Raw genomic sequence first — 26,874 nt, 5'->3', positions numbered from 1 at the left:
TAGTGCTGCTCAAATTTGGGGGTAATATAGCTACCTATTCAAACTATATGGAAATGAACAAGAAGTATTTTGATAATAATAACAAAAAAAACTGGAGGAAAAATGTATCTTTATAAAATGGAACAACTACAGAACCAGGTGCCTTTACTTTTACTTTACTTTGCTTTTCTTTAAGGAAACATTAATAAATCTGTATTCAAAATGTTTTTATGTCATTAGAATATCAAGTCCAAAGTCAAAGGAGATACGAAGATCACTCCACAGCCAGCCAAGGCAGCACCAACAGAGGAGAAACACACTCACCCAGAAGCCTGTTCAACCACCAGGTCAGGCATTCCTGGAGGTGTCCCTGCCTGCTGTGACATCACCATATCTGGGTCCAGAATAAAAATCTCATCGTGAGAAATCTCCATCACAAAGTGCAAATGTTCCTAAGGGAGGAAAACAAGCCTGTCAAGGTGTTGACATCACCACCCTCAGAATAACAGAACCAAGCATGCTTGGTCTCAGGGTGAAGTGAATTGCACAACACACCAAATAATTCCACTGTTTGGCCAGGAGCCTGAGCATCTACCATCCCTCCCTGACTTCATAGTGTCTTCAGCAGAGGACAACGGGGAGAGGTGAACCTGCCTGGTTCAGGACTCACACCTAACCAGGATTGTGTCTATAGAACCAGAAATGATCTTTCCTCTGTTTCTTCCCAGATGCTATCAAAGATGTGACATCCTGCATGCTGCCTGGTCCAGTGTAAGTACATGACAGCTCAGACTTCTGCCCCACAACGTGGTCAAAGCTAAGTGGCAATAATCAAGAAAAAGCTGGTTTTAATGGGTTCAATACTGCATAGTATTCTTCCAGGAAAATTTGAATAGAGGGAGGAGTTGTTATGGAAAAACATAATTTTTTCCTCATTACTAACTATAAGAGAGTATTAATAAACCAAATCTATTTTGGTTAGCATATATATATATATATATATATATATATATATATATATATATATATCTGGTTTGCTTTAGCCAGAATACAAGTTCCTTGTAACAGAAAACGTCAAGTGCAGAACTGTGATAGCAGCTGTCATTCAAGTTGCTATCTATGTTCACTTGCCATGTCAGGCCATTTCATTGAGCCCAAAAGTCATAAACACATGCAGACAAAAAAGCACTGTGGCTTAGCTTATAAACACCATCCTATAATTTGGGAAAGCTTTAATCTTTTCATTAGAAAAAAAAAACATCTATGAGACTAGCTAATAACATGTTTGTGTTGTCTTAGGGACTTTTCACTTTCTTAAATAAGCTGGGAAAAACTTACCTGAGATCTGTCTATTCGATAAAAGCGGTCAGCAGAAGTTGCTAAGGGGCAAAAAAATATACAAGGCATTTAGATATTTGTCACCAGATTCACAGCCTTCCTCTCTACTGCACTGCCAATCAAAACCTTTGTATTATAAGCATATGACATGAGTGGCCAGTCTCTAAATCTGTTATTAAAAGTCATCACTTCTATCTTTGTCCACTGTTTTTCCACTGCTCCTAAGCTCTTCCAGTCACACTGTTGTCTGAATCTTGTTTGACTTTAAAGTCTAACTCAAATGTCTCAGTCTAAACTGAAACTGTGACAGGGCAAACAGTGCAGAGGGTCCTCCATCTTTGAATTTCTTCTGAGGTCATTTCAGGTTTAACTAGTATTTTATCTCTTGGTGGTGGAGAATTATACAACTCTATTCTAGAAACCCAAGGTCAAAATGTCCTAGCTAACTTACCTGCTTCTGTACTTGCTTACACAGAACCCCCATCTCCAATTAACTGCTTATCTTTGCTTCTGTCACATTTCTTGCTTACACAAAGTCATACCTATAGTTGCTGATTGAGATGCCAGGCTTGGTTTTTTGCCTCAAAACCCTTGTGCTCTGTACACCCTGTGCTATAGTTAAGTCCTGAATACCTGGGTATAGTAGTTCTAAATGACTGGACTAAAGACTTTGAATTGTCTATATACTGTGTCTGAGTGGTTATCTCTGATGGGCTCTTCATAACAAAACTGTTCTCCATTCCAACTACCAACAGCAGAAAGTCTGTCCCTCCTAAACATTATGTATGCTGACAGGTTGCTTAAACCCCTTCAAAGATGAACCTAGAACTAAAAAGCCTGCATCTTTAAAGGGCTAATTCTTACTTATTCTCATATGTCTCTAGGAATTAGCACAGGACTTTAACTGAGGGGAGAAGTAAATATTTTATTAAGAAAAGAAACCCAGGAAAGATATTATAGTTAGACAGACTTCCCAGAAATGTGACCCTCATTTTGGAAAACAACTTGAATATGCAGACCAGAGATCACATATGTCCACAATGAAATCATTTCCCTTCTAGACTCTGCTCTAGAGATATGTGTGAAGGAAGCCATGACAAAGCAAAGATTATTGTTTAGGCAATCTCTAAATGGGATTGGGCTCCATCTATTTAAGAAAGAAAACTTTTGAAGCAAAACATAAGGTGTTTTTGAACACTTTATGTATTTGTATTTGCTTCTTCTTAATATTAAATATATTTAAAATATGTTTTTTCTTATTTAAATCTAACAGAGTCCAAATATGAGAGTTTTTACAAAACAGACCTAAAGCAATAAGAAATATAGAGCACAACATAGAAAAGGATACAAATATTTGCTTTTAATCACAAACTTTAAAAGTAATTTTCTGGCTTCCTCCAGCAGCAGATGGGCGTGGGTGTAGAGACCCAGAGCTAGACCTTATGAGGAGAGAGAGGCTAAACTGGAAGTCTCCATTGGGTTGCCTTCAAGCTCAGGGAATTTTGTGAAAGAGGGGATGGAAGAACTGTAAAATCAGAGAGGATGGAGGACACCAGGAGAATGAGGTTTACTGAATCAAGGAGGCAGGGTGCAGAGGGCCTCACAGAGACTGAAGCAGCAAACATGGAACCTGCGTGGGTCTACACCATTTCCTCTGCATATAAATTATAGTTGTTAGCTTGGTGTTCTGTGATATTTTCCTAACAGTGTGAGTGGGTGTGTATCTCTGACTCTTTTGCCTGTTCTTGAGTCTTCTCTCCTCCTCTCCTGTTGCCTTGTTCAGCTTTGATATGAGGGCTTTTGCCTTAATTACTATCTTGTTTCATCATGTTTGGTTGTTGTCTCTGGAAGACCTGCTCTTTTCTGATGAAGATGTAGACAGAGTGGATCCGGAGGAGATGGGAGTTGAGAGTTGGGGATGCTGGGAGGATTGGAGCAGGGGTGGGGGGACACCTGGTTTGGATGTATTGTATGAGAGAAGGATCTATTTTCAATTTTTCAAAGAGGAGAAAAAGTATCACTCTGAAGGAAACTGGGCTCAGAAATAGAAGTCTTGCTTAAAAGCCTAAGTTTAAAGCACCAGAGTCCCAGCAGGACTGACTGACTCTTCTCTGTTCTTTCAACCATGACTTCAGCCTTGATGCCAATCAAGAGTTAGCCATAAAAGATTTCCAATGCATGAACATACCATTTTGTATGTTAACTTATAAAGTTAAAAATAAGTGCTCAACACAATTAAGAAAGGCTTGCAACAGAATACTTACATAGTAATACAGTTCCATAGTTAAAACTACTTACTATTCCCAATACAATTTTATCTAAGCCTGTATATGGAGCATAATGACTTGTACAACTTCCTGATTTCCTTAGATATACAGTGCTTCTCTGTGACCTGAGAGCAGAAATGGATTATGCTTCCCACAGCTACAGATTAACAGGGATTGTAGGGAAGTAATCAGTCAGCTGAGCTAGGAATGGAAACCTGTGTCCTGGTTGATGTGTGTTAGGCTTAGGAGCTACCTGTGCCCATCTGTGCAGTTAACCCATATTCATTCTAACCTTACATCCTTGAAAGTGTACACACTAATAAACCAAGGACCATCAGGAAAAACACTCTATCTCCATGCACACGACATATACTGCAGCTAGCTGTCCCTGATAGTTGATAAGCAGGGATATATAGATGAAAATATATAGCAGTGTAGATAATTAGGTGGGAAATTGGAATTCGACAGCATCTAGGAAAGTGAAAAACGCATGAGATGGCAGGCGGGAGGACTCATTAAATGCTCACATGATTGCTGACCCCATTATGTGGACCATAGGTCACACTCAGCAGAAAAGTTAGACCCAAATGGAACTCTCCACTTCCTGAATATGTATGCACTATAGCGAAAGGACAGCCTCAGAAAACTAACATGAAAATTCCAAGGCATGAAAGCAACGCAAGAATTAGTATCTATCTTGCAATTATAGACTGTAGGTTTTGGCCCATACTACTCTGAGGCAGGTACACAAGGCTTTCAGGAAAGGAAGATGGTGATAAAGTGAATGTCAGTTTAAGCAATGTCGTGCTGAGGTGCTTTGAGGGAAACCAACTCAAGGAAAGGTCCAGTAACATCAGCAAGTCTACACCACTGAAATGTAAATACCAATCACAGGAAGGCTTTATGAAGAACAGCTGAGTCAGCCATACCTTGTCCTGCTGCCTCCCCAGCTCAGTCTCTACCAGGTCCCCAAACACTCACCATCTAGGAAGCACCACCTCGGGGACAGCCTCTGAGCTGAGAGCGCCCTGGGGAAGGAGGTTTCTTGGTCCTAGGAAGAGAGACATACATTCTCATGGCTCCACTTAAATGATCAAAGCTGCCTTCCCTCCACTCCCATCCACAACACATACTGGAGTAAGTGGGCAGTCTCTTCTCAGTGACACACTATAGCAAAGCCAAACCATATTCTGCTAGGTATGACACAGAAATGAAACCCAGTTCATGCTGTGTTATGAGGCTGTCTCTGCCCTCAGCCTCGCCCACCTGTGACAGTGACAGGAAGGAAGGAATCCTTGTGCCAGGCTGTCCTTTAGGAAACTCATTCTGTCTCAGCTAGCTGACGCCCTAGTCTTCTCTCTTCAAAGACAGCCAGCACTTAATCTTACTTGAGCCACAGGCTCACATGCATTCTTTCCTCAAGTTTAAGATTAAAGTATCTCCTTTCCAAAATTAAGCATGTTTTGTAGTCTCCCTTCACCCCCATCTTGCTAAGGAACTTCCTTCTGTAACATTATTAAAATCCACTGTAGAACCCCTGTACTCAAGTCATTCTCTCTGAAACTGGTTTTTTCCTCTCTAAAAGCAAATATCCCTCCATTGATGCTATTTCATCTTCTTGATAGCTCTTCTCTTTTCTCTTTTCTTTTCTTTTCTTTTCTTTTCTTTTCTTTTCTTTTCTTTTCTTTTCTTTTCTTTTCTTTTCTTTTCTTTTCCTTTTTCCAAGACAAGGTTTCTCCACACATCTCTGGCTATCCTGAAACTCACTCTGTACCATGCTGGCCTTGCACTCACAGAGATTGTCCTGTCTCTGCTTCTGAGTGCTGGGATTAAAGGTGTATACAACCACTGTTGGCTCTGATAATTTTCTTTCTTTTTTATTTTATTTCATTTATTTGCAATCCAGTCATTGCCCTCGGTTACCCCTCCCACAGTTCCTCAGTCCATTCCTCCTCCCCCTCTTGCCCCACCCCCCACCAGTCTCTGAAAGAATGCTCCCCAACCACGAGGCCTCCCCCATCCCTGGGGCCTCAAGCCTCTCCAGAATTAAGTGCATCTTTTCCCACTGAGGGCAGATCGGTATTGTGTATTGTGTATTTTCTGTATCTATTCTTCATTTAGGGACATCTGGGTTGTTTCCAGCTTCTGGCTATTACAAATGAGGCTGCTATGAACAAGCCCGATCGCTTCTGACAATTTTCTTAATCACCCCTTCTTTGCCCTGCCAAACTCCTGAAACACACATCCTGTCCTAGTCACCTCCACCTTCCAGGTACACATTTAATCACCCCTCAAAATCAGTCCTTCAGAATCTTCCGGGAGAGTACTGAGAGCAGCTCCACCCCCTTCCTATGTTAATATTCTCAGTCTTCACATTTCCTTGGAGTCATTGAAGCTTTTACATTTTTTTTGAAATTTTCAAATTAAAAGATAATTATGTCATTTTTCCTTTTTTCCTTTCTCCCTCCAATTGCTCCCATGATGAGCAGAGAGAGCAGGGGGCCTCTCTGTTCTCTTTAACCTAATGGTCTCTGGCCTATTTTCTCTAACTAATAATGATTAGCATAGACTGTTAACTTGTACGTATATAATTTCAAGGATGATCATTTGGTATTGGACAGCCAATTCAGAGGCTGATACGTAGAGGAGACTTTCTTAGGCTCTCCACACTCCTTGGTTGCCTGGCGTTCTTTGTGTAGGGTTGGAAGCCTCTAAACAAGTCTCATGGTGTCATCCAGGTCTTGTTTACTTTTTGGAGGCTGGCAGGGGGAAAAGCGATGTTCATCTCCTTATGCTTTCAAGCATGCAAAAGCTAAAAGGTATCCCTCTTAGTGGGAGCTCATTAATGATTACCAGGGAGGAGTGCCTTACCGTTTACAACAACACATGGCTGGGAGCCTTCTAACATTTGCTGGAAGTAAAATTAAACTCACTGACACAAACAGCACAAGTAAGGGTGGCCAGGTCTCCGTGGGGAAGATACTGCGAATCTGACTGTTACTGGAGATTTGAAAGTTTCAGTTACATGAACATCCACAGAGGGCAGATGTGCTGGATCAAGACGTGGGAATGAAAGCCACAGGGGTGGATGGTCTGGTGTGTACAGATGAGACAGAGAAGGCAAATGGAAATGGCATAGGAGAAATGACAAGAGCCAATCAGAGGCCACTGGGGCGTCCTCCTAATTTAGGCTGCCCTGCCAGTACATCACTAAATCTTCAGGCAACATAACCCAGGAACAGCAAGCCAGACCAATGGATGTGCCTTACAAACACAGGCTCAGCTCTGCGGAAAGCTACAGTGAACTCCACAATCTGTTTAACATGCCATGCAGAAGAGTGTGATACATGGTGAAGAGCCATGGGTCTTAGAAGAGCAAAATGGAGCCGTCTTAGCACCAGACACCTTATCTACACAGTGTTTTCAAGTTTTCTGCTCAAGTGGACTCTATACATCAAAGAATTGATAAAGGAAAAATTGGCCTCCCTTGGGGCTGCCACGGAAATGTATCTTTATGTGTCTGACTTGCTAAAGCAATGGATGCAGATCTCAAACTGGCTTTGTCAACTTACTGGCTGAGCTAAATTAAATCTTAGCATCTGCTCTCTGTCCTTGTTTATGAAAACTACGCTTAATGCCTTGAAAATTGTATTTTGACACATGATATCTGGATCTTAAAGTTCGTAATATACTTTTATAAAATGTGTTATGCTGCCAATACCTCACAGGTTTTTGTAAGAAAAAATTTATATGTATAAATATATATAAATTTTTATATATATTTATTTATATATATAAATAAATATATATATATAAATTTATATATACACACACATAAATTTATATACATATATGTGTGTGTATGTGTGTATATAAAATACATATATATACATATATAAAATATATATATATATATATATATATATATATATATACACACATATATAATCACTATATGCCAAGAAATCTGAAATGATCTAAGTGCTTATTGGTAGCTGTGAAAACTAATAAAGATATTAGACAAAGATAACCATCTCCTCAGAGAATGAAGGGGCTCAGACAGCCTGGGCATTTCTGAATCTTAATATTGTTTTCTGTAAATAACACCCAAGTGAGCGTGTATAGGCATAGTTGACCTAGCATTTTAAAATCATATGTATGCACAATGTGCTGCACGTGCACACGTGCACACACACACAAATACACACTAAATACTTGTAAGAAAACTTGTGGAAAATTTGCGCTAATTTGGCAGGCCCACATGTACATGCATTTCCCAAGAGAGGAAAACTCTCCTTTTTGTAGATTATCAGAGTAATATGAGATTCCTGAAAGACTAAAACAATCCAAAGTTTAAAAGTCAAGAATACAAAATTTAGGTAAAAAGAAATTCAACACAATAAGAGTATCGACATCAATAGAAACATCTTAAAATACCTGAAGTCTCAAAAGAGGGAACTATGGTTTCAAAGTTACAGCTGACGCTGCCCAAGGCTGTGGCTATAGTGGGGAATTGAGTCAGTTTCTGCCCTACGAGTCAATGGCATTTTTGCTTCTTTCCATTGTAATCCCTCCAAAATGTTTCTGATTGGAGTCTTAAATTCTATATATTGTCACTAAATTTTAATTGTACCTATTTTATTTTATTTTATACGTATGGGTGTCTTGCCTGCATGTATATCTGTACACCATATGCACATCTGGTGCCAATAAAGACCAGAAGAGGGCATCAGATCCCTTGAAACTGAAGTTTTAATCAGTTGTGAGCTGCTATGTATGTGCTGGGAACTGAACCTTTACCTATTAAGCCATCTCTCCAGTCTCCTCTATTGCCATTTTGTAAAAGGAGGAAAGATTTGCAAGAAACAACATATATTCCTAATAACTGAAGTTAAACAGCAATGACAATATAGGGACCTGAGTTAAGAAATTTTACTAAAAAGAAAATCTTCGCCTGCAATTTTAGAGGAGAGAGAGAGAGAGAGAGAGAGAGAGAGAGAGAGAGAGAGAGATCTAACTTCTCTGTGATGCCTCCCCAAAACAGAATTGCACTTTCTCTACGTGGGCTCATAAATGGACAGCTATTAGCATAATGAGGTCTTATGACATGGTCATTAGAACTCCAAAGAAATGTAATTAATATAATCTTAGATATAAGATTATACAATGAATTAAACTACTTGGTTTTTTTTTTTTTTTTTATTAAATAAGTACATCTGGAGAGCTGAGGAGGAGCGCCGTGGGGAAAGTGCTTGCTATGCAAACACAGGGACCTGAGTTCAGATCTCCAGCAGCAGGATAAAAGCTGGACATTGCGATGTGTTCCCCTAACCCCATCGGTGCTGGAGCATATGTCTAACTAGCTAGCCAATCTAGCTGAAATGGCAAGCTTTAGTTTCAGTGAGAGACCCTGTTTCAAAAATGCAGATGAAGGCAGGAGCCTAGCTTGGATGTCCTCTGAGAGTTTCTTCTGGCAGCTGACTGAGACAGATGCAGATACTCACAGCCAACTATTTGACTGAGGTTGGGGACCCCCATGGAAGAGTTAGGGGAAGGATTGAAGGGGCTGAAGGCAATAGCAACCCCAAGGAAGAACACAGTAATGACTAACCCAGACCCCTGGGCCCACATTGATCTCCCTATGTCATTTAAATACACTTCAAAGACAGCAATGTGTTTTTGTTATATCAATTTATTTCTGATGAGATGATGTTGATGAAGAAGAGGAAGAGAAAGAGAAAGACAGAGGAGAAAGAGGAAGAGGAGGAGAAGGAGGAAGAGGAGGAGAAAATGTGGAGAAGAGAAAGAGACTATGCTTCAGATCTATAGACTTGTAAAAATCTAAGGCTAGTGATGCTGCGAGAGAAAACATAAAATTATGCCATCTAAGGCAATTTCATCTATAGTCACTTGAGGAGCTCATGGGACACTGGCGATCTTGTCAACTAGACATTATGCATGTGCTGCCCTGGCCCACTGGTGCATCAGAGTGGTTGAACTCAGAAGAAGAAGGATCAAGGGAAAATAAAAACTGTCTCTGAGTAGACAGGAAAAAAAAAGGGCATTAAACAAAGGCTGGAATCATCTCATTTGTTGGTTTGGTCTTTCCATAGCTTGTCTTACTCAGCAACTCCACGGTTCTTTTTACCCTTTGAGAGCTATGCGGTTACTTTAGCAATGGGGCATTAACCTCCAAGGGAAATATCACCTATCACTGACAGCTTTTCAGAACATGTCTACTGTGTCTCGTGCCCATCACTCGCGATTCTGCGTACCGAATACTCCTTTTCACAGAAATCAACTTCTCTTGTGCTAAGCTGGTTAGCTAGTTGTTACATAGCTGTGATATGTTAATTGTGGTGATTGCTTTTTTTATAATTATTTAATTAAATCTGATAAAGCACAAGATATATCATTCAAAGGCTACAATGAGTGAAGTTTGCCAAACCATCTCCAAGAAGATGACCATTAACCACCCTGATAATCTCCTCATTTCTGTCTGCATCTACTTTGGGAATTCCTGTGTATCCAATGACCAAATTCTGATTTATTTTCCCAAAGGAAGATCATTTTAATTATGGTTTTAACTTATTTTCTGGCTATTGCTGAAAAGCCATAAATATAGAGGAAACAACTTTTATTTAAGTCTGCTGCCAAAAAAAAAAAAAAAAAAAAAAAAAAAACAGAGTAAGCAGAACACATGAATTATGAGTGAAACAAAATGCTTAGATCAAATCTCATAAAGCCTTTCCCTTCCAAGCATGAAATGTATGGCCCAAGTCTCTGCTCTGAGGCAGCAAATTTCAAATAGCTCTGGCGCAGATGGATGACTGAGCCAAGCCAACAGATGCCATCCTGGACCATCTGGTCCAGTTACACTGAGCTAAGTGACAGGACATCAAGTAGAACTATTGACTCCTCTCCTCCTCTCCTCTCGATTCCTTCCATCTTCTCTTCCTATAATCATTGAAAGAGAGTTCTGTCAATCACTATTGGTTCTGTATAAGTATTGTATTTGCATTAGGCTTAAGGCTCATACACATAAGGCCAATCATAGCAAGTTTCAACATGTGATCTGACCATATGTTCCACTTGATGCTTCTCATAATATCACTTAAATGTTTATCAAGAGGAGGTGAAAATATATGATGAATTGGAAATAATGAGCTATAAATTCATTTATTTGCAAGGCATAACTGCAATGATACACTAATATGAAAGGCAGACAAAACAGTTATAGTGTCATGTGCAAAGTGAGTACACAAGGAATGTAAACACAGTCATTTTAACAATGAGCTTACATGTGTATGTGATGTATCTGTCTAATGTTTAACTCTACATAGGCACAGGGAAAAGTGGGGAAGCATCCCACCAGCAAAGCACTAAGGACTCTAGGAGGGAGGGAGCTAAAAGCCAAGCACAATTCTTGCTCTATGTACTAACTGTAAACTAGCAGAGGCCAAGATGATAAACCTTTGTAGGCAGCATAACATAGAAGGCTCACTTAGGAAAGCCCTGGGAACTATCAAATAAACCTTGATGGCATAAAAAACAAATATATATTGAAAAGGTAAAAAAAAAAATGAAATAAAACAAGAAGGCAAGAAGCATGTTGCCAGAGGAATTCACAACTTAAGCCATGGTCCTGAAGCAGTCTTTGCTGGAGCACTTACTTTTCTCAGTAAATGATGGCCTCATGGGAATCCAAGAGGAAATCCTTCCCTTCTACTCAGACAAGATAATCAAAATACACATGAGTGGCATGATGCCAGAAGAGGATTAACACTGAATAAGCCACAATCTTGATTTAAGTGGGGCTCGAACAGTGAACAGCGAACAGCGACACAGCTGCAGGAACTGATATCTCGGGAAGGTGAGCCCCCCAACTCTGGAGATGAACAACCTGTCCTTTCCTGCTGTGCTTTCAGTCAGAGCCATCGTTGTGGATTTAGATAAGCCGAAAGGGCAACTGAAGCCTCCTGGCCAGAGGTACTCTATGGTGCTGGCTGAAGGTCCCTCTGGCCTCTGTTTAAATCCCGCAATGTGAATTGGCAAAGACTCTCTATCTAGGCTCTCTTTAAAACAAGAAGGGAAACCTGGTAATGTAGCAGCCACTTAAAAGCCACGGGGCAGCTGCCAGTTCTTAAGTCTGCGGGAAGGCTTAGCATTTTGGACCTCTGTGGAATCCCCCAAAGCTAATAAGCCATGGGAACATTCCCACTGGACAGAGTGTTTCTCCTCTTTTCTGTCATGGGCCACTCAACATCTGGCTGGCGATTTCCAGGACAAGCTTGACCAGGCAATGGCCTCTACTACAGACAGCCTTGAATCTCTTCAACACCAGATAACCTCTTTAGCAGGAGTTGCTCTCCAAAACTGGAGGGCCCTGGACTTGTTGACTGATGAACAGGGGGAACTTGTGTTTTGCTGGGGGAGGAATGTTGCTTCTATGTCAGTGAATCTGGGCTGGTAGAACAAGATGTACAGATGCTCAAAGAGCTCCAAGGGAATGCTATACTCCCAACACCCCTACCCCTTGGCACTCTAACCCCTTAGTAGCTTGAATTCTTCCCCTCTTTGGCCCCATACTAGCCATTGGAGCCTTGCTTCTCTTGGCACCCTGCCTCATTCAGTTTCTAAAGCAACAGATGAGTAGCAATGTAAAGATAACTACCAATCAGGTCTTGGTTCAGTATCAAACTGTTCCCAACATAGGAGACAGTTATTCTGATGATACCTCTTCTTTATAAAAGAAAAGGGGGGAGTTGTAGGGCGTTGGGCTGTGAGAGGCAGCTGGGTACCTGGTCAAGCACAGGCCTAGAACCCCAGACTCTAATCGGATGATAGGTTTTCGGCCTTGTTTCTGAGCCCTGGTTCCTTTCACTTAGCTTCAGCCCTCCACAGCCCATCCCACAGAGAGGTCTATGGCCATTAGTCACATAGGAACAGTGCCTCAGGCTCTCCCACATGTAGATGAGGTATCTCCAAGCTCTCAGACCAAGCCAATAGGCATTATCTGCTGTTAGACCCTGACCTCAACTGTATATAAGAGCCCTATTCTGGAGAAGTAAAGGTGTGCGAGAATCATCCCATTGTCCAAGAGTTTCTGTCACAAGAGCTGTAACACTTGGGAAGAGATCTGCTCTCCTGAAGTGCCTTCAGGAACCTCCCCTCCTTGCTAGCTAGCCGGCTTCTCACTAGCCTAGCCCAGCCCAGTCCAGCTCAGCACAGAGAGACAGATGCAGCACCTGGGATTAACTGGGTGGCAACAGTAGAGATGCAATTTGGGCAGAGGCAGCAGCGGAGGCAGCAGAGGTGATTCCCCCTCCCTGTTCACACTTGATCCCCTTGGCTTGGAACCCTGCACCCAGCCAGGGTGGAGATCTTCGTGGGAAGGCCTCCAGAACAGGGACCCACATAACACAACCTTCGTGACCAACCCATTATGGGCAATGTATTTCCATTGTGTAAATTCCTCTCTGTGACCTCACCAAGTACCTGACAAACAGGAATCATGGATTCAGAGTTATCCTCTGATACAATATGGAAAATGACTCAGATTAGAGGAGAAAGAAAGTTGAGAAAATTCTCTGACAAGGGGTTAGGTATTAGTTATCAGGTAGAACTGAATTTCATAGAAATGCATGTGTGTTCATGTGTTTCTGAAATCCATCTAGTATTAATTATATATAATTAATATAGTTCTTCTCTGAACAACTACTTGGCAAGCATATGCAAAAGGTGCTCTTAATTTATATCCAATTATGCATAACTAATGCACACAGCATTCCTGTTACACACTCCAGTAGGTTATGCAATAAGGCAATATGCACCTAGCATTTAACTATACCTGGAATGTGAATAAGATTCTTCTTTCACAGAAAATGAACAGCAGTTATTTGAGCTGGGAATCGGTGCTTCATTTCATAAGGTTCAGCCCACAATCACACTTCTCTTACTTGTCTCTTATCCATCCACACTTCCTATCTTTCTCAATTCTCCATTGTCTTTACATCTATACACCTATTCCTTTTCTTTCTTTTTAAAGATATTTTCATTTTACGTGTTTTCATTTATTCATAAAATAACCAGCTGCCATATGATATTTTCATGCATATTTTATTTGGGTGAAGTCTCTTGCCCTCTCTCCCCTCATCTCCCTCTTCCCTACTACCCTTTGGCCTTTGTTCCTCCTTTCCTCTTTGTTCTATTATTCTCCATTCTCTTTTCTGAGAACTTCTCTTTCCCCTACCCATTTATGGTTTCCTGGCCTTTATCCATGACTTAGCATACTTCTGCCCAGACACATCCATTTAACAATTAGAAGCTAGGATCTAGATATGAGCAATATATGTACATACATACACAGACACACACATATATGTGAGCAAAATATATGTATTGATAGATAGACAGATAATGATTGCTGTCAATCAATAAATCATATATATTGTATAACAATATATACCTTACTTAACATAATGTTTCTCAGTCCCATTTATTTTCCTGAAATTTTCATAATGTTTTCTTAATTGACTCTTAAAGGATCACCTGAATAAATACATTTTGCACTTACTATTGAATGCTATGATATTCAATAGAATTAGTCAAGTTAAACTGAAAGACTTTAACTGTTTATAGGGAGAAATGCTGGGACTTGAGGTATACACAAAATGTTTTTTAAACCCAAGTACACTTGGCTTTCTTGAATACACCTGGCCACAGCTGCAGCTGTCTTTATGCTTCCTAGCTGTGCTTTCTCCAGTTTCTTTCTTTCTCCTTCTACTTTCCTTCCCTAGACTTCACAGCTGCCATGGGCCCTCACTGTGTCCTAAGCGGAAATATGATGATTTCAGGGACTCTTGGGCTCTACACTGCTGACATCTGAGGGTGGGTAAAACTTTGCTATAGGAGACATTTCTGCACTGGATTCATATATATTCAGTGGCTTCTATTCAATTCCAAGACATATCTACAGGCATTGCTAAATGCCTTATACTGGGATCAGAAATCTTCCTTAGTTAAAAATTGTGACAGTAATTCAATCATGAAAGGAAAACAAACACAATTTAAAAAGTTTCTTCCTGAGTTCTGCCCTTTGGTAGATTAAGACAAATTAATTCTGACTTGCAAACTGGTTTCAGTTTACACCAAAAAAATCTACCCCCTCTTCATTTCATGACTTGAGGCAAAAATGGACATTATTTCCAAGAAAGAAAAGAAGTTATTGTATAACAGATGGCCTCAAGAAGCATTGTTTATCAAATAAAATCTAATTTACTTATACATTCCAGTTTATGTGCCAATATGAAGAAGACATGAACATGCATACAGTAGATTTGACAGTTATAAATTACGCCAGATGCCATTAGCATGGAGGGACTTTATATTTTGGTTTCAGAGATGGGTGTGATGGAACTTTCAGCAGACTATGGACAGCCAGCATATTCCTGCATGTCTCACACTGTCTTGTTAGGTTAATGTGAGCTGTCACTTCTGAGCTCCATGCTTTGCTGGCTCAAAGTTCACTGTAACTTTGGAAAGAAAAGATACAGAAGCAAGGGAATGTATAACTGGTGACAGCTGCCATGTGGCTCACTAACAAGGCACCTTGGGCACATGCACATCTTTGAGAGGCTTTTTGCTTGTTTGTTTGTTTTCTGTCTAAAAATCAAAAGAAAAAAATGTCAACTAAAAACCCAGCTAGCAATCAGTGGCCTAACAAGAATCTGCCAAGTTGCTCTGACTTACTGGTGTGTATCCGTTCTCCCTCTCATATAGAAGAAAGTGTGTTAGAGAGTATTTGAGACAGTCTGCAGTTCTGTTTCCTAAAGCCTCCTCCATTACCAAGTCCCACCGATAGTCTGGATATTCTGATATTACAGTTTCTGTGTTAGAAAACAAAATTCCCCATCAGTGGTCTGTTGTGCTCTACATAAAAAAAGAGTGGCAGCAGCACCCATATTTTATCTGCTCTTTGGAGAAATGCAGAAGTCAGTGCATAGCACAAGAGCACCTGGCACTGTTCCCTGCTCCTGGCTCTTCCCGGCAGTCTATAGGTGGCTCTCGGATGTCACCTTCTCCTCACCCAGCAGCACTCTGCTGCTCGGGTCGGTTTCCATGGCTGTTTATGACTGGTCATTTCTCCAACTTGTGCTCTGTGTTTTGCTGATGAGAACATACAGAATGGTGGAGAAGCCTCTTTAGCATCTAAGCTCACCCCAGACAATCTCTAACCAGCCGGTCACCACTCATTTGCTCAGGACTCCCCCACACTTCCCATCTCTGAGCCTGAGCCTTTGGGTGGGTTTCACTATTCATATTTCCAACTTATTATTGCTCACCAAACCTCTTGGAGTCTTACAGGTTCAAGAGCAGTGTGACTGAAAGCAGAAGTCTTTATCCAACATCCTTCTAACACATTTCTCCCCTGATAATCTCAATAAAATGTGGAAGGTCATCCTTTGCCTCGACCTGTTCACCTTTGCTGTTTGAGGGACACCTCCTTGTGCTAGGGTAATTCTAGTAAATTTTCTCATTGTGTGTGTCTCTTTCACTGTCTTTGTCTCTTACACACACACACACGTACATACACATGCATGAACATGCACACATATACAAACATATACATGTGCATGCTAAGGAGAGGATCCTGGCCTTCTTTAGTACCCAAAGCTCCCTCATTTCTAACTCTCTGTTCCTTCACTTAGCATGATAAGGGAAGGTTGGTATTGATGTCCTGGTACTCATCCTGGATCACTGTCCTTGTTAGTATTGCTGTCCTGCACTCATCCTGGATCAACATCCTTGTTGGTATCAGCATCTCTGTGCACAGTGCACAAAAGCTTTTGATGTGACATTTATAATACAGCATTGTTGACACCAAGATTTGACTTGAATACAGCTCATACATAAAGTACAAAAATACTTTGAAAAACCCATTGATATTTTTCTATGTTGTCATTACTTCACAGTAAATTTGACAAAAAACCCCTATCATAGTCTAGAGTGTCACTTATCCTTAATCCATGTGGATTAAAGTGGCATAAAGAGGGTATGGTTTCAAAAGACCAATGTTAAACACTCATACATCAAAATGACATCTATATGATAGGGTAGAATGTCATTAGTAAGTGAGTTTCTTAAAATGTGTTAGGTTCAGTGCTTAAAGTATTTTTGCAAAATTGAAAAAGTTCAAAATTTCCAAGTGGAAACATTAGAAACCTTCGTTAAAACAACAGACTTTCTTCAGTCTAACTTCTAATACCAACTGTAAGCTATCAATTCCAGTTTATAAAAGCTGGTAAATTTTCCTTTAGAATGTTGATATAAAGCATCCTAGAGTGGTTCTGTGGTTCATTATCTTAGTGTCCGCTTAAGACTTCTAGCAGTCACAGCCAAATGTGATGGAATATTCTGGAATAGTAGGCCGTGGTTGAGACATAAATACACAAATAAAAAACACCAAGGCCATCCCTGTCTTGTAGTCTAAAGAGCAAGCACTGACTTGGTTGAGGGTTCAGGGTAGATCTCAACAGGGGAAGACTGCTACCCAGGCCACAACTTTCAAGGTCTTCTTTAAACTATGGCTGTTACTATTTACATAAAAATAAAGTATAGTAGAATTTTCAAGTCCGGAAAAGTAAGCACTTAAACCCACGTGAGCTAAATGAGGGCCTGCACAGCCACAGCATTGTATTCCACAATGCCACTGATGTCACTCTATCTTAGTGAGTGTAAGTGCACACTGTGGTAACCACCGTTAGATGCATTTCCCATGGTATGTCCTCATCATGCAACCAAGTCGGCGTCTAAGCTCTCTGTCATATGGAGACATAAAATGATCTACAGAGCTTTCATTTGGAGTAGTTGCTGAAAAGTTATGATTCCTATACAGCCTTTTCAGCATGAAGGGACAATGTTTTTTTGTTTGTTTGGTTGGTTTTTTTTTTTTTTTTTTTTTTTTTTTTTTTTTTTTTTTTTTTTTTTTTTTTTTTTTTTTTTTGGTTTTCTCTGTGTAGTCCTGGCTGTCCTGGAACTCACTCTGTAGACCAGGCTGGCCTCGAACTCAGAAATCCGCCTGACTCTGCCTCCTAAGTGCTGGGATTAAAGGCATGTGCCACCACCACCCGGCTGGACAATGGTTTCTAAGAGAAAGGGTCAGCTAGAGAGAATTGTCGAGGTCCTTTGCAATCTGGGAGATTACTGTGGACTGAGTCTCTCACGTCTGAGAAACTGAGTGGATAAAATGACGTTGAAGGAGATGTGAGTATCACAAGAAGGTCAGAGAGCAGGGAAGAAACTGCACTTCCAAAGCAAAGCAGCTAAGCACAACCATTGGTTTTCCTGATGAGTGGCCCTATCAGATTCCATCCAGTAGACAGATATGGCAGAAGCCCGTTTTATTATAAAATGTAAGGTCAGTGCTATAGGAAGCAGAGCATCTCTCCTCTGAGTGTACAGAAAGCCACCTAGGACTACACCAGTCTCTAGTCCAGAGATGAAGTTGTTAAAGAAAAAAAGAGCAAATCAGAAAGATAGCAGGGAAATGGAGAATGAACCATAACTGACCGATATATAGAACCCCATGTTGATCTAGCGTTTTGCTAATGTGACCCAATATGTATTTTCCCTGCTAACTCACTTGAGTCAAGATCTCTGGTATATATAACTAATAGCACTCCATTTTGGTAATTTTTCTTCCAAATTATCTGAGTGAATATCTATGATATGGATTTATACTAGACTAAGTACTAAGTCAAGAAAATGCAAAATAATCAGAATACTACTTCATTGCGCTCTTTATAGATTAAGCCTACCCCAGGATAATATGTGGACTTCAAATTTCGCAGGTAGTTTAAGAGGGGATTCAGCTGTCTGGACAGGAAAGAAGGAAGAAAGGGGAGGAAGAGAGGGAGGGAGAGAAAGATAAAAGGAAGGAAGGAAGGAAGGAAGGAAGGAAGGAAGGAAGAGAGAGAGAAAGGGAGGGAGGGAGGGGGAAGGGGGACAGAAGGACAGAGAGAAACAATTATGAGTTACCTGGTAATGAACTCTCTGTGACCCAGAAGAAACTGACTGCAAGTCCTAATAAAAAAAAAAAAAAAAAAAAAAAAAAAAAAAAAAAAAAAAAAAAAAAAAGATCAGGGGAAAAATATACCTTGCAGTTAGCTTGAACAGCTATTCCATATCCCACCCCCACCCCCAAAGAATTCCCAATTTAATGTCATCACACTCAACTGAAAGTGTCTTAGTTCTTCAAGGTTGTCCAATGAAGTTCATGCCAGCAATAATAAACATAACACTAACTAGGACTGAGAGAAGATGAGTCGTTTGTGTTTTACAACTAAGGTTAGTAATGTTGAGCCGGTGATTTTGCTATACTAAGTGGAAATCCGATTTCATTTGTATCGAAACTCTCTGGTTTATGGAGAAATCCCCTTGGGCAATCTTAAGTGCCTAGAATATAACTTATACTAAGTATGTGCTACCATACACTTACAGGATGCTCGGCAACAGGAGCTTTCCTGAACCTCAGTCAGGAGACAGTTATCACGGACCATGTCCGTGTCTTCACGAAGAGGTTGACCAGAGTAAAGGGAAATGGGCCTTTCCCAGCAGAGACTGAAGCCAGATGCCTTTATACAGTTTGATGACTAAGTTATCCCCATGGTCACAAGCCTCTGACTTGCTTGCTAACAAGCATGCTGACGCTCTGTGCAGTGTCAGCAGTCCTGGGCACCTTTGTCCCTTCACCTGCTTCCCACAGGGGGGTGTCATTCAGCTCTGTGACCACGTTACTTTTAAAGCTTCTCTTTACTATTTGATATCCGTTTTCTTTTTTTTCTTCTAAACCTACTTTTAGTTGAATATTAATGTGATAGGTGGTTAAGCTGATTTTTAATAAAGCAACTAATTAGGCACGTGTTTTGCCACTGTGGAGTACTGTCTAGTCACTTGAGAATTAATATTTTAAAAATAAAGACATGTGGTATCAGTTATGAGTCACTTTTTTTCAAAACATTTTATTGTACTGGTATTTATGTCTACGTATCTCTGTGTGTATGTGCACATGTGTGTGTGCCCACGGAAACCAGAGAGGATGTCAGATCTCTTAGAGCTGGAGTTATAGGTGGCTGTGAGTCATATACAATGGATGCTAGGAACTGAACACCAGTCCCCTGGAAGATCAGCAAAGGTTCTTAAATAGCAAGTCATCTCCCCAGTCCATAAGTCACTTTAAAAAAAAATACACATTTAATGTATAACATTCCACAGAAAATGAAGTATTGTTTTGAAAAAATGAGATACTACGGATTCTTTAAACTTAGATTAGGACCCAAGCTGCATGCTAAAACATTCACAGATATTTTCCTCATTAAGTAAGAATAGTTACACAAAGCCACATTAAAAATAGGTAAAGCAAACCACAATTATAAATTTGACTGACTTTGTCATTCATGATAGTATTCAAATTTGGGCATTTTATATCTAAATACCTTTTGATTTATAATTACATCTCTACCCTTAAGAATTTTAAGAATAAAATTAATTTTCAGAACTATCAGTGTGTGTTTCCTACCTAAATTAATCTCTAGTAATATGCAATATAATGTTCAGGGACAAACAGCCACAGGTTAGATATGCATCAGCTTCACTTATAATTTATTTGTGCTTATTTGTGCATTATGTGTTGAATGGAAGGGTGTTGTTGCTCTAGGAGAATCAGCACCATTAGAGGAAAGAGATGCTAATGGGAACAGATGTCTTCCATCTGGAAGCAATGATGGAGAGATGTTCATGCCTCTACCACTCCTGGCATGGAGAGAGTTGCCCACCCCAACCTGCCATACCTACATATACGCCATTTTGACAAAATAACCAACAGCAATTGTAATGAGTTTGGGTCCCCTGACTTTGCTGGTACAGGACAAACTTCTAAGAAGGACATACACGAGATTTGCTTCCTTCCTGTTTTTCAGCGGCAAGAGTAGATGAAGGGGAAATGTATACATGTAAACAAAGTATCCATTTGGTTCTGATAAATTTCCTTTAACAAGAAGCTTCTCTTTCCCATAGAAAAATTTTCATTAAAAAAAATTCTAGATTGCTCTGACAGAAGTCTGTATCAAGGAGCCTCAAAGCTCTACATTCTTTCATTATTTATTAGGTTTTTTGAAACTCTGAATAGCTAAAAATATAGAGCTATGTAGCCTGTCAAGAAGGCAAAATTTCCAGGCTATAGTATAGCCATGGAACACACCAAAGACATCAGTACCTATAGTTAACCCAGCAGGTCCTCACCCATAGCAACCAGCAGAGGAAAGTAACAGTCGAAACAGGAGGGTGTATGCCTAAAGGACAAGACCATGTTGCCATTTCATCACATGCATCCTTTTAGAAATATGCACACACATATGTATAAGTAAGTGTATTTGTGTATATGAATATGTGTGTACATGTACACATATATGTATATATGAATATATATGAATATACATATATGTATATATGTATATAGCTGGTAATTGTTTATTTAAGGGAAATCTGAAGAGAATAAATAATAAGGTAAACCAACTTACCTCCTGTAGGCGGTCTATGTACATACGGCAAGTCTCCAAATCACAATCTCCACGAACAACTAGAATACCCAGAGGGATGGCTGAGGATGGAGGAAAGAAGAAAAATCTAAAATGACATAAATGACATTTAGACTGACATGAATGTGTTTCTCATGGGTAAAATAGCCTTACAGGTATTCTGTGAATCTGGATACAACCATGAAAAGAAGTAAGTGGACTCTACAAAGCTCCCTGGTGGCCTCGGCTTCTTCTTCTTCCCAGCAAGTGTTATATATTTACCTTGTTTGATTCACATTGTCCTTGCCATATGGCATTTACCTCAGTGGCCCTGATACGAAATACACTGTCTACTAACAACACGACTGCAGAATCAGACAGCTGCTCATAGCCAGCTGATAACAGATGCCTGCATCTGAGTGGACAGCATGAAAGCACAGCCTGAGGAAGTCATTAATCATTCAGGATTCTGGACATTCACCCTTTTCCCTCCCGAATACAAGAGCCTCATCTTTTGGCATATTTGCAATAGCTTGCTATTTCTAATACTGAAGCTATTCAAATGGTGTTGCTTCCTGATGGATCACAGCAAAATTAAATATGTAGAGTTGAAGGAGGGAGGGAGAGGAAGAGGGAGCAAGCATAAGGACATAGGAATAAAGGATTCCTGAAGGGCACCAGATATAAACCCAAGTGATTTTTAAAGAGATTCAGCATTAGGTGTGATAACATCAGGGCCTTGGGTAACTTTAAGGAGAAGCCGAGTTATTCTTCTGTGTAGGTAACAGAAGATGTCACACTGGCTTTACTGAGCAGACCTTTTTTTATTTCAAATATAAATTAATGCTTCAGAAATATTAAAAAATTCTACTTCCCAAAACAAAAAAATAAGTACAGTTACGTAACATTAAATCCATGTATTAACACAAAGTGTCAAAATAGCAAATCCATCAGCAAGAAACTAGCAAGCGACTGCATGACTGTAGTGCTCACAATTTTTAAGTCTTTCATGGATGAAATTTAGCATTAAAGCTTCACTGTTAACAAATAAAATTACAAAGCTGGGTGCCATGAAAAATATTAAAACACAGGATAATATACATTTAAAATACATAAAAAAAATCTTGAGGAACTCTTAAAAGTAGGAAAAGAATAAATAAATAGTAGGCCTGTCATAATTTATACTAAGGGCATTTGCTGAAGCATGTGGACCCCATTTCATCTTTTATCTGGAAAACAGGCGTGGTTCCAAGTAAAAGAAGCAGCTCCTTCCCCAAAACTATTCCCTGGATTGATTTTCTCTAGGCAGAACAGACCAGAACTACTTCTTTCCTGCGGGCTCCCCAAGTCCTTCCTAAATCAGTCCTTGGAACATCCACCATCCTGCTGATCTATGGGAGTCCGGGAGTGAGTACGAATCCTCTCACACCAAGGATAATGCTTTCTATAGTCTCTTCCTCAATGCATGGTAGAGAAACGGTGAGAACTCAGAACTATGTATAAAAGAAAGGAGATGAATTAGCACCCACTCAAACACAAAAAGAAAAGTGTGCCTTTAAGACACACCATCAAGAAGCAGAGAAGTAAAGAACATGTCTGTTGTCCTAACTTGCTTTTGGTTATTTTTCAAGAAGCTAAGTGAGCGAGTCAGGAAACAGAGGGTGAAGAAGCCCCTGAGTGCCATACATTTAGGAGAATAATCTCAGGTAACTAGGCCTTCCTTCTTTTTGACAATAAAAATGAATATTAAGAAGTTGTCTTGAGGATTCGTCTTCTGATCATCTTGAAGACTTGGACTTCAAAATGTACCAATCAATACTGATTTTACATAATAGAATGTATATTCATTGGAATTTGTAATTTCTAACTAAGCAAAAAGAAAAGAAAAATTAAGCTACCCTCTTGAATAAAATAATAGATTTAGCACAATTACTTCTCTCTCATCAAAAACACTTCTCAAGTATAGTAAAGAAAAGATATAGTAATGTCAATAATTAGATAGAAACAAGAAGTGGACCCAAGATTAGTAACTGTGCCAGGGTCCATCAGAGTCCACCCCTATACAAAGCTCGAGACAGATACAAAATATTGAAAATATGCAGAAGCATTCAAGGCTGAAATTCCATGGCGTGTCCTGCATCATCATGCACAGAAAGACAGAATGAATCTGGAAGCAAACTTAAACAGGAATCCTAGCTGAACACAATCAAGGATTGAAGTTTTCTCATGAATGGTCGGATGTTAATACGATTTGAAAAATTCTAAATAAAACGTTGATAAGTTACTGCTACTTAATTATTGAAAATTTTCTGATAAAAGTCATTTTTAACTTTCTTGTTGCACATTTCCATACATTTAACTGTATCTGCTGAGTTTAATTTTTATTCTGATCTTGTTTTTCATCTACCATTACTTTTTATTATGTAAATTAAATTTCTTAATAAATTTTTTGAAGAAATATCAAAGAGAGCTCAAAGCACAGCAGAAAACAAAACACTTCAACTGTTGGTGGAAGCCTGGATCAGAGAACGAGAAACAGTGGATACGACTGACAAAACTTCAGCTGACTTCTGGGCATTTCAAATTTTTCATACTTAGCTTTGGCTTTATCTGAAGCTATTTGAAATTAAAGAAATTCATATGAATGCATTGGGCCTCTAAATATCAGCATATTATAAAAAAAAATGTTCTCTATATATCAGGACACCCTAAAGGGATGCATCATAATGAAATCACAGTGTGAACATCAGTAAACATAAAACTCTCTCTAACTCCAAAAAGTTTATAAATGTTTCCCAAAAAGGGAAAAGGAGAAAACATGGGAGGGGAGGGGATGGAAAAAGAGGAGATTAAAAGGATGAGAAGGAAAGAGAGAAGGCAAAATCTCTAAGCAACACAGTTTATAGACTCCTCCATGGTCTTGCTTATGAGCGCCATCAGAAATGTGAGGAACTGGGTGGAGGGGCAGCTGAAGTAGGAGCACTGTGTACTAGATCACTGGGTCCCTCATGTTAGGCACAGCTGCTATCTAAAAATGGGAAATAGCTGCAATTAGCAGAGTACAGTGACCCAGAATTCCATTCCCTCATAGATAGGGCTTGCTAAAATATGTCATCAGGTTATCTATCATTTTGGCATAAGGAAGACTTTTGAAATCTGACAAATCTGTGGGGCAATGTGTTAGCATATTTGCAAGTGCACGCCCAACATTTGTTAAGGTCCAAGGCAAGAATGTTAGACTTGAATTTCATATACCTACATAGACACGGTTTTAACATAAAGTTCTAGAATTACAAGAGTAGACTACGCTTTCCTACTTTGTAAACAGACCTTTGCTGATACCTGAAGGAGGTGTCAGAATGAGGATTCTTGTAATCCATGGAGTACTGAGACAAAGCACACTGACTGTGACCCATAGCCATACCCCTTCTCTTTACATCACAGGCTCTGCACATGTAGGTAATCCAGAACACACCTCAGAATTCTCCACAGTCCACACAAATTCAACCATGCAAGGCCATCCACACTATGTAACTGTCCCTTAGACACTGGATCAGAGGAAGAGACCTGTAGACATCCGAAGAACAGGCGTAGGGCTACTGGGCTAAGGACTGTAAAAACCTAAAGCATACTCAAGAAAAACAAGGAAAGGTCTCTCATAAATGGTCAAATGCTAATCCAGCCAATCATGATTTTTAGATTCTAAACAAAATGTCAATAAGTCACTGTGATTTAATGACTGGAAATTTTTCTCATCAAAATCAATTTTAACTTTAATAATTTTAGTTTATGAGAAATCTAACATAATCCCAGGTAGCAGAGCTTAGTTGGAGGGCCATAGGAGGGCATGCCAAAGCTGGGGGTCTCCTCACATAAACCTAAAGGAAATACTGATGTGGACTTCTCAAGGATCAGTTTGCCTAGTTGACATAAAGAATCTCGAAATACAAATCCTTTTTGCAAGAATCTCGATGTATATGGCTGTGTGTATGTGTGTGGGTGCATACACATGAATATGAGTGTCTGCAGAGGGAAGCAGAGGTCATTGGAGCCCCTGGTGCTGATGTTGCAGGCTACCTAAAGTACATACTGGGAGCCAAACCCAGGTCCTTTTAAGAGCAGTAGTCTCAGCTACTGGACCATCTCTCCAGCCTTGGTTCTCATGTTTAACAATAAACAGAAATATAGAAAATGATCAGAAAACTGGGACATCCATCTAACACAGAAGGTAGGGAGTAAAATAAAAAATGAAATCAAATATAAACTATAAGAAAGAAACAGCTTTTTAAATATTATCTTTATTATAATTGCAAAGTTTTGAAAAAATGAATATATCTGTGAAATCAAAGTTTGTTGATGATGTTAGAAGAAGATGAAGAGTTTGAAGGGACAGGGCTTACACAGAAAACAGCCAGGCACTCAAAGTACTTTGAAAATTTGATAGAATAAATTCAGAGCTTAGTCAATGATTAGGAGATAAAATTGAGGCAAAAAAAATTTTTTTTAAAGAGGGGAAGGACAGTAAAGAAAAGACTAGGAAGTCAGAATCAACTCAAACACATGAGAAAACAAGGGAATTGTCAGAAAATAAAAACTTATTTATTTCCTTTTTAAATGTTTTTTTTTTATTGGATATGCTATTTATTTACATTTTAGATGTTATCCCCTTTCCCAATTTCCCTTCCCTAGAAACCCCCATCCTAGCCCCCCTCCTCCTTTTTGCTTTTATACCATTTTAATTACATGCAAGTATTAAGGTCAGTTCTAGGTTGAGGAACTAACAATACAATAGATGCAAATAGTTAAGGGACAAGCAAGACAATAAACATAAATAGCCAAACAACAAGCAAGGTAATAAACAAAACTCAGTGAACATTCCCGTGATCATGATCGCTGTTTCTAAAGGCTTATCAGATCAAAGTACCTGAGCCTACTTCCCTGTCCTAGCCCAAAGTCATTTTCATTTCTGAAGCCTACTTCTTTGTTCTAGCCTAATGTCAGATTTCTGCCTGAAGCCCACTTCCTTGTCCTTGGCCTAAAAGAAGGAAAAAAAAAATCTGTTGTTCAATATGGTAACTACAGTTAATAGCAATGTGTTATATTCTTGAAAATACTTTTTAAATGTCCTCATGACAAACAATAATTTCAAAATGTGCTGATCATAATAAACATATTTAGATCTGATTTTTTTTTAAAGATCGTAACTCACAGCTACTGCTCCAGTACCATAAGTGCCACCACACTCCCACCATGCTTTTACCATGATAGTAAACTAACCCTCTGAAAAAAAAAAAACCAAACAAAAAAACAAAACAAACAAAAAACAAAACAAACAAAAACAGAAACAAAAAAAACCACCCCAAAACAACAAAACAAAAACATTTATTTCCAAACTGAAAAGATCCAGCAAGCATCCAGCACAGGAATAAGATGAATGCACACCATTTTGAATTTTAAGAGCACCGAGAATTTATGTTTACACCTATAGACAAATGCTACTCTCAGTCACGAGCAAAGAAGTTTCTCTTGGCTGTAAACAGTAGGGAATGCAGATACTCATGGCTAGCCAAGGTGCTGAGATCACATCCCTTCTAAGGCTCAGAGACCACTACCTAAGAAGGAACAGATAGAACACACAAGCAGAAAAAAGAGAGACTCTCAAATGTGGTCTTCCAGGCTTGACACAGAGATTGCAATCTTATAATAATCTTACA

General features: G+C 39.4%; 1 protein-coding gene across 4 annotated transcripts in view; it reads right to left on the bottom strand.

The window, feature by feature from the left end:
• Dgki (diacylglycerol kinase iota) overlaps positions 1–26,874 on the bottom strand; it is a 423,756-nt gene that overhangs the window by 71,981 nt on the left and 324,901 nt on the right. For all 4 annotated transcript variants that reach the window (XM_034519548.2, XM_034519550.2, XM_076913542.1 and 1 more), the window contains 5 exons: positions 21,164–21,243; positions 18,624–18,668; positions 4,566–4,635; positions 1,318–1,358; positions 304–431 (listed from right to left, as the gene is read on the bottom strand). In XM_034519548.2, the coding sequence (XP_034375439.1) occupies positions 304–431; positions 1,318–1,358; positions 4,566–4,635; positions 18,624–18,668; positions 21,164–21,243 (364 nt within the window). The remainder of the gene's footprint in view (positions 1–303; positions 432–1,317; positions 1,359–4,565; positions 4,636–18,623; positions 18,669–21,163; positions 21,244–26,874) is intronic.

The sequence above is a fragment of the Arvicanthis niloticus genome, chromosome 15, assembly GCF_011762505.2.
Source record: "Arvicanthis niloticus isolate mArvNil1 chromosome 15, mArvNil1.pat.X, whole genome shotgun sequence".
NCBI classification, from domain to species: domain Eukaryota; kingdom Metazoa; phylum Chordata; class Mammalia; order Rodentia; family Muridae; genus Arvicanthis; species Arvicanthis niloticus.
The sequence above is the reverse complement of the archived record's forward strand: the minus strand, read 5'-3'. Positions and strand labels throughout refer to the sequence as shown.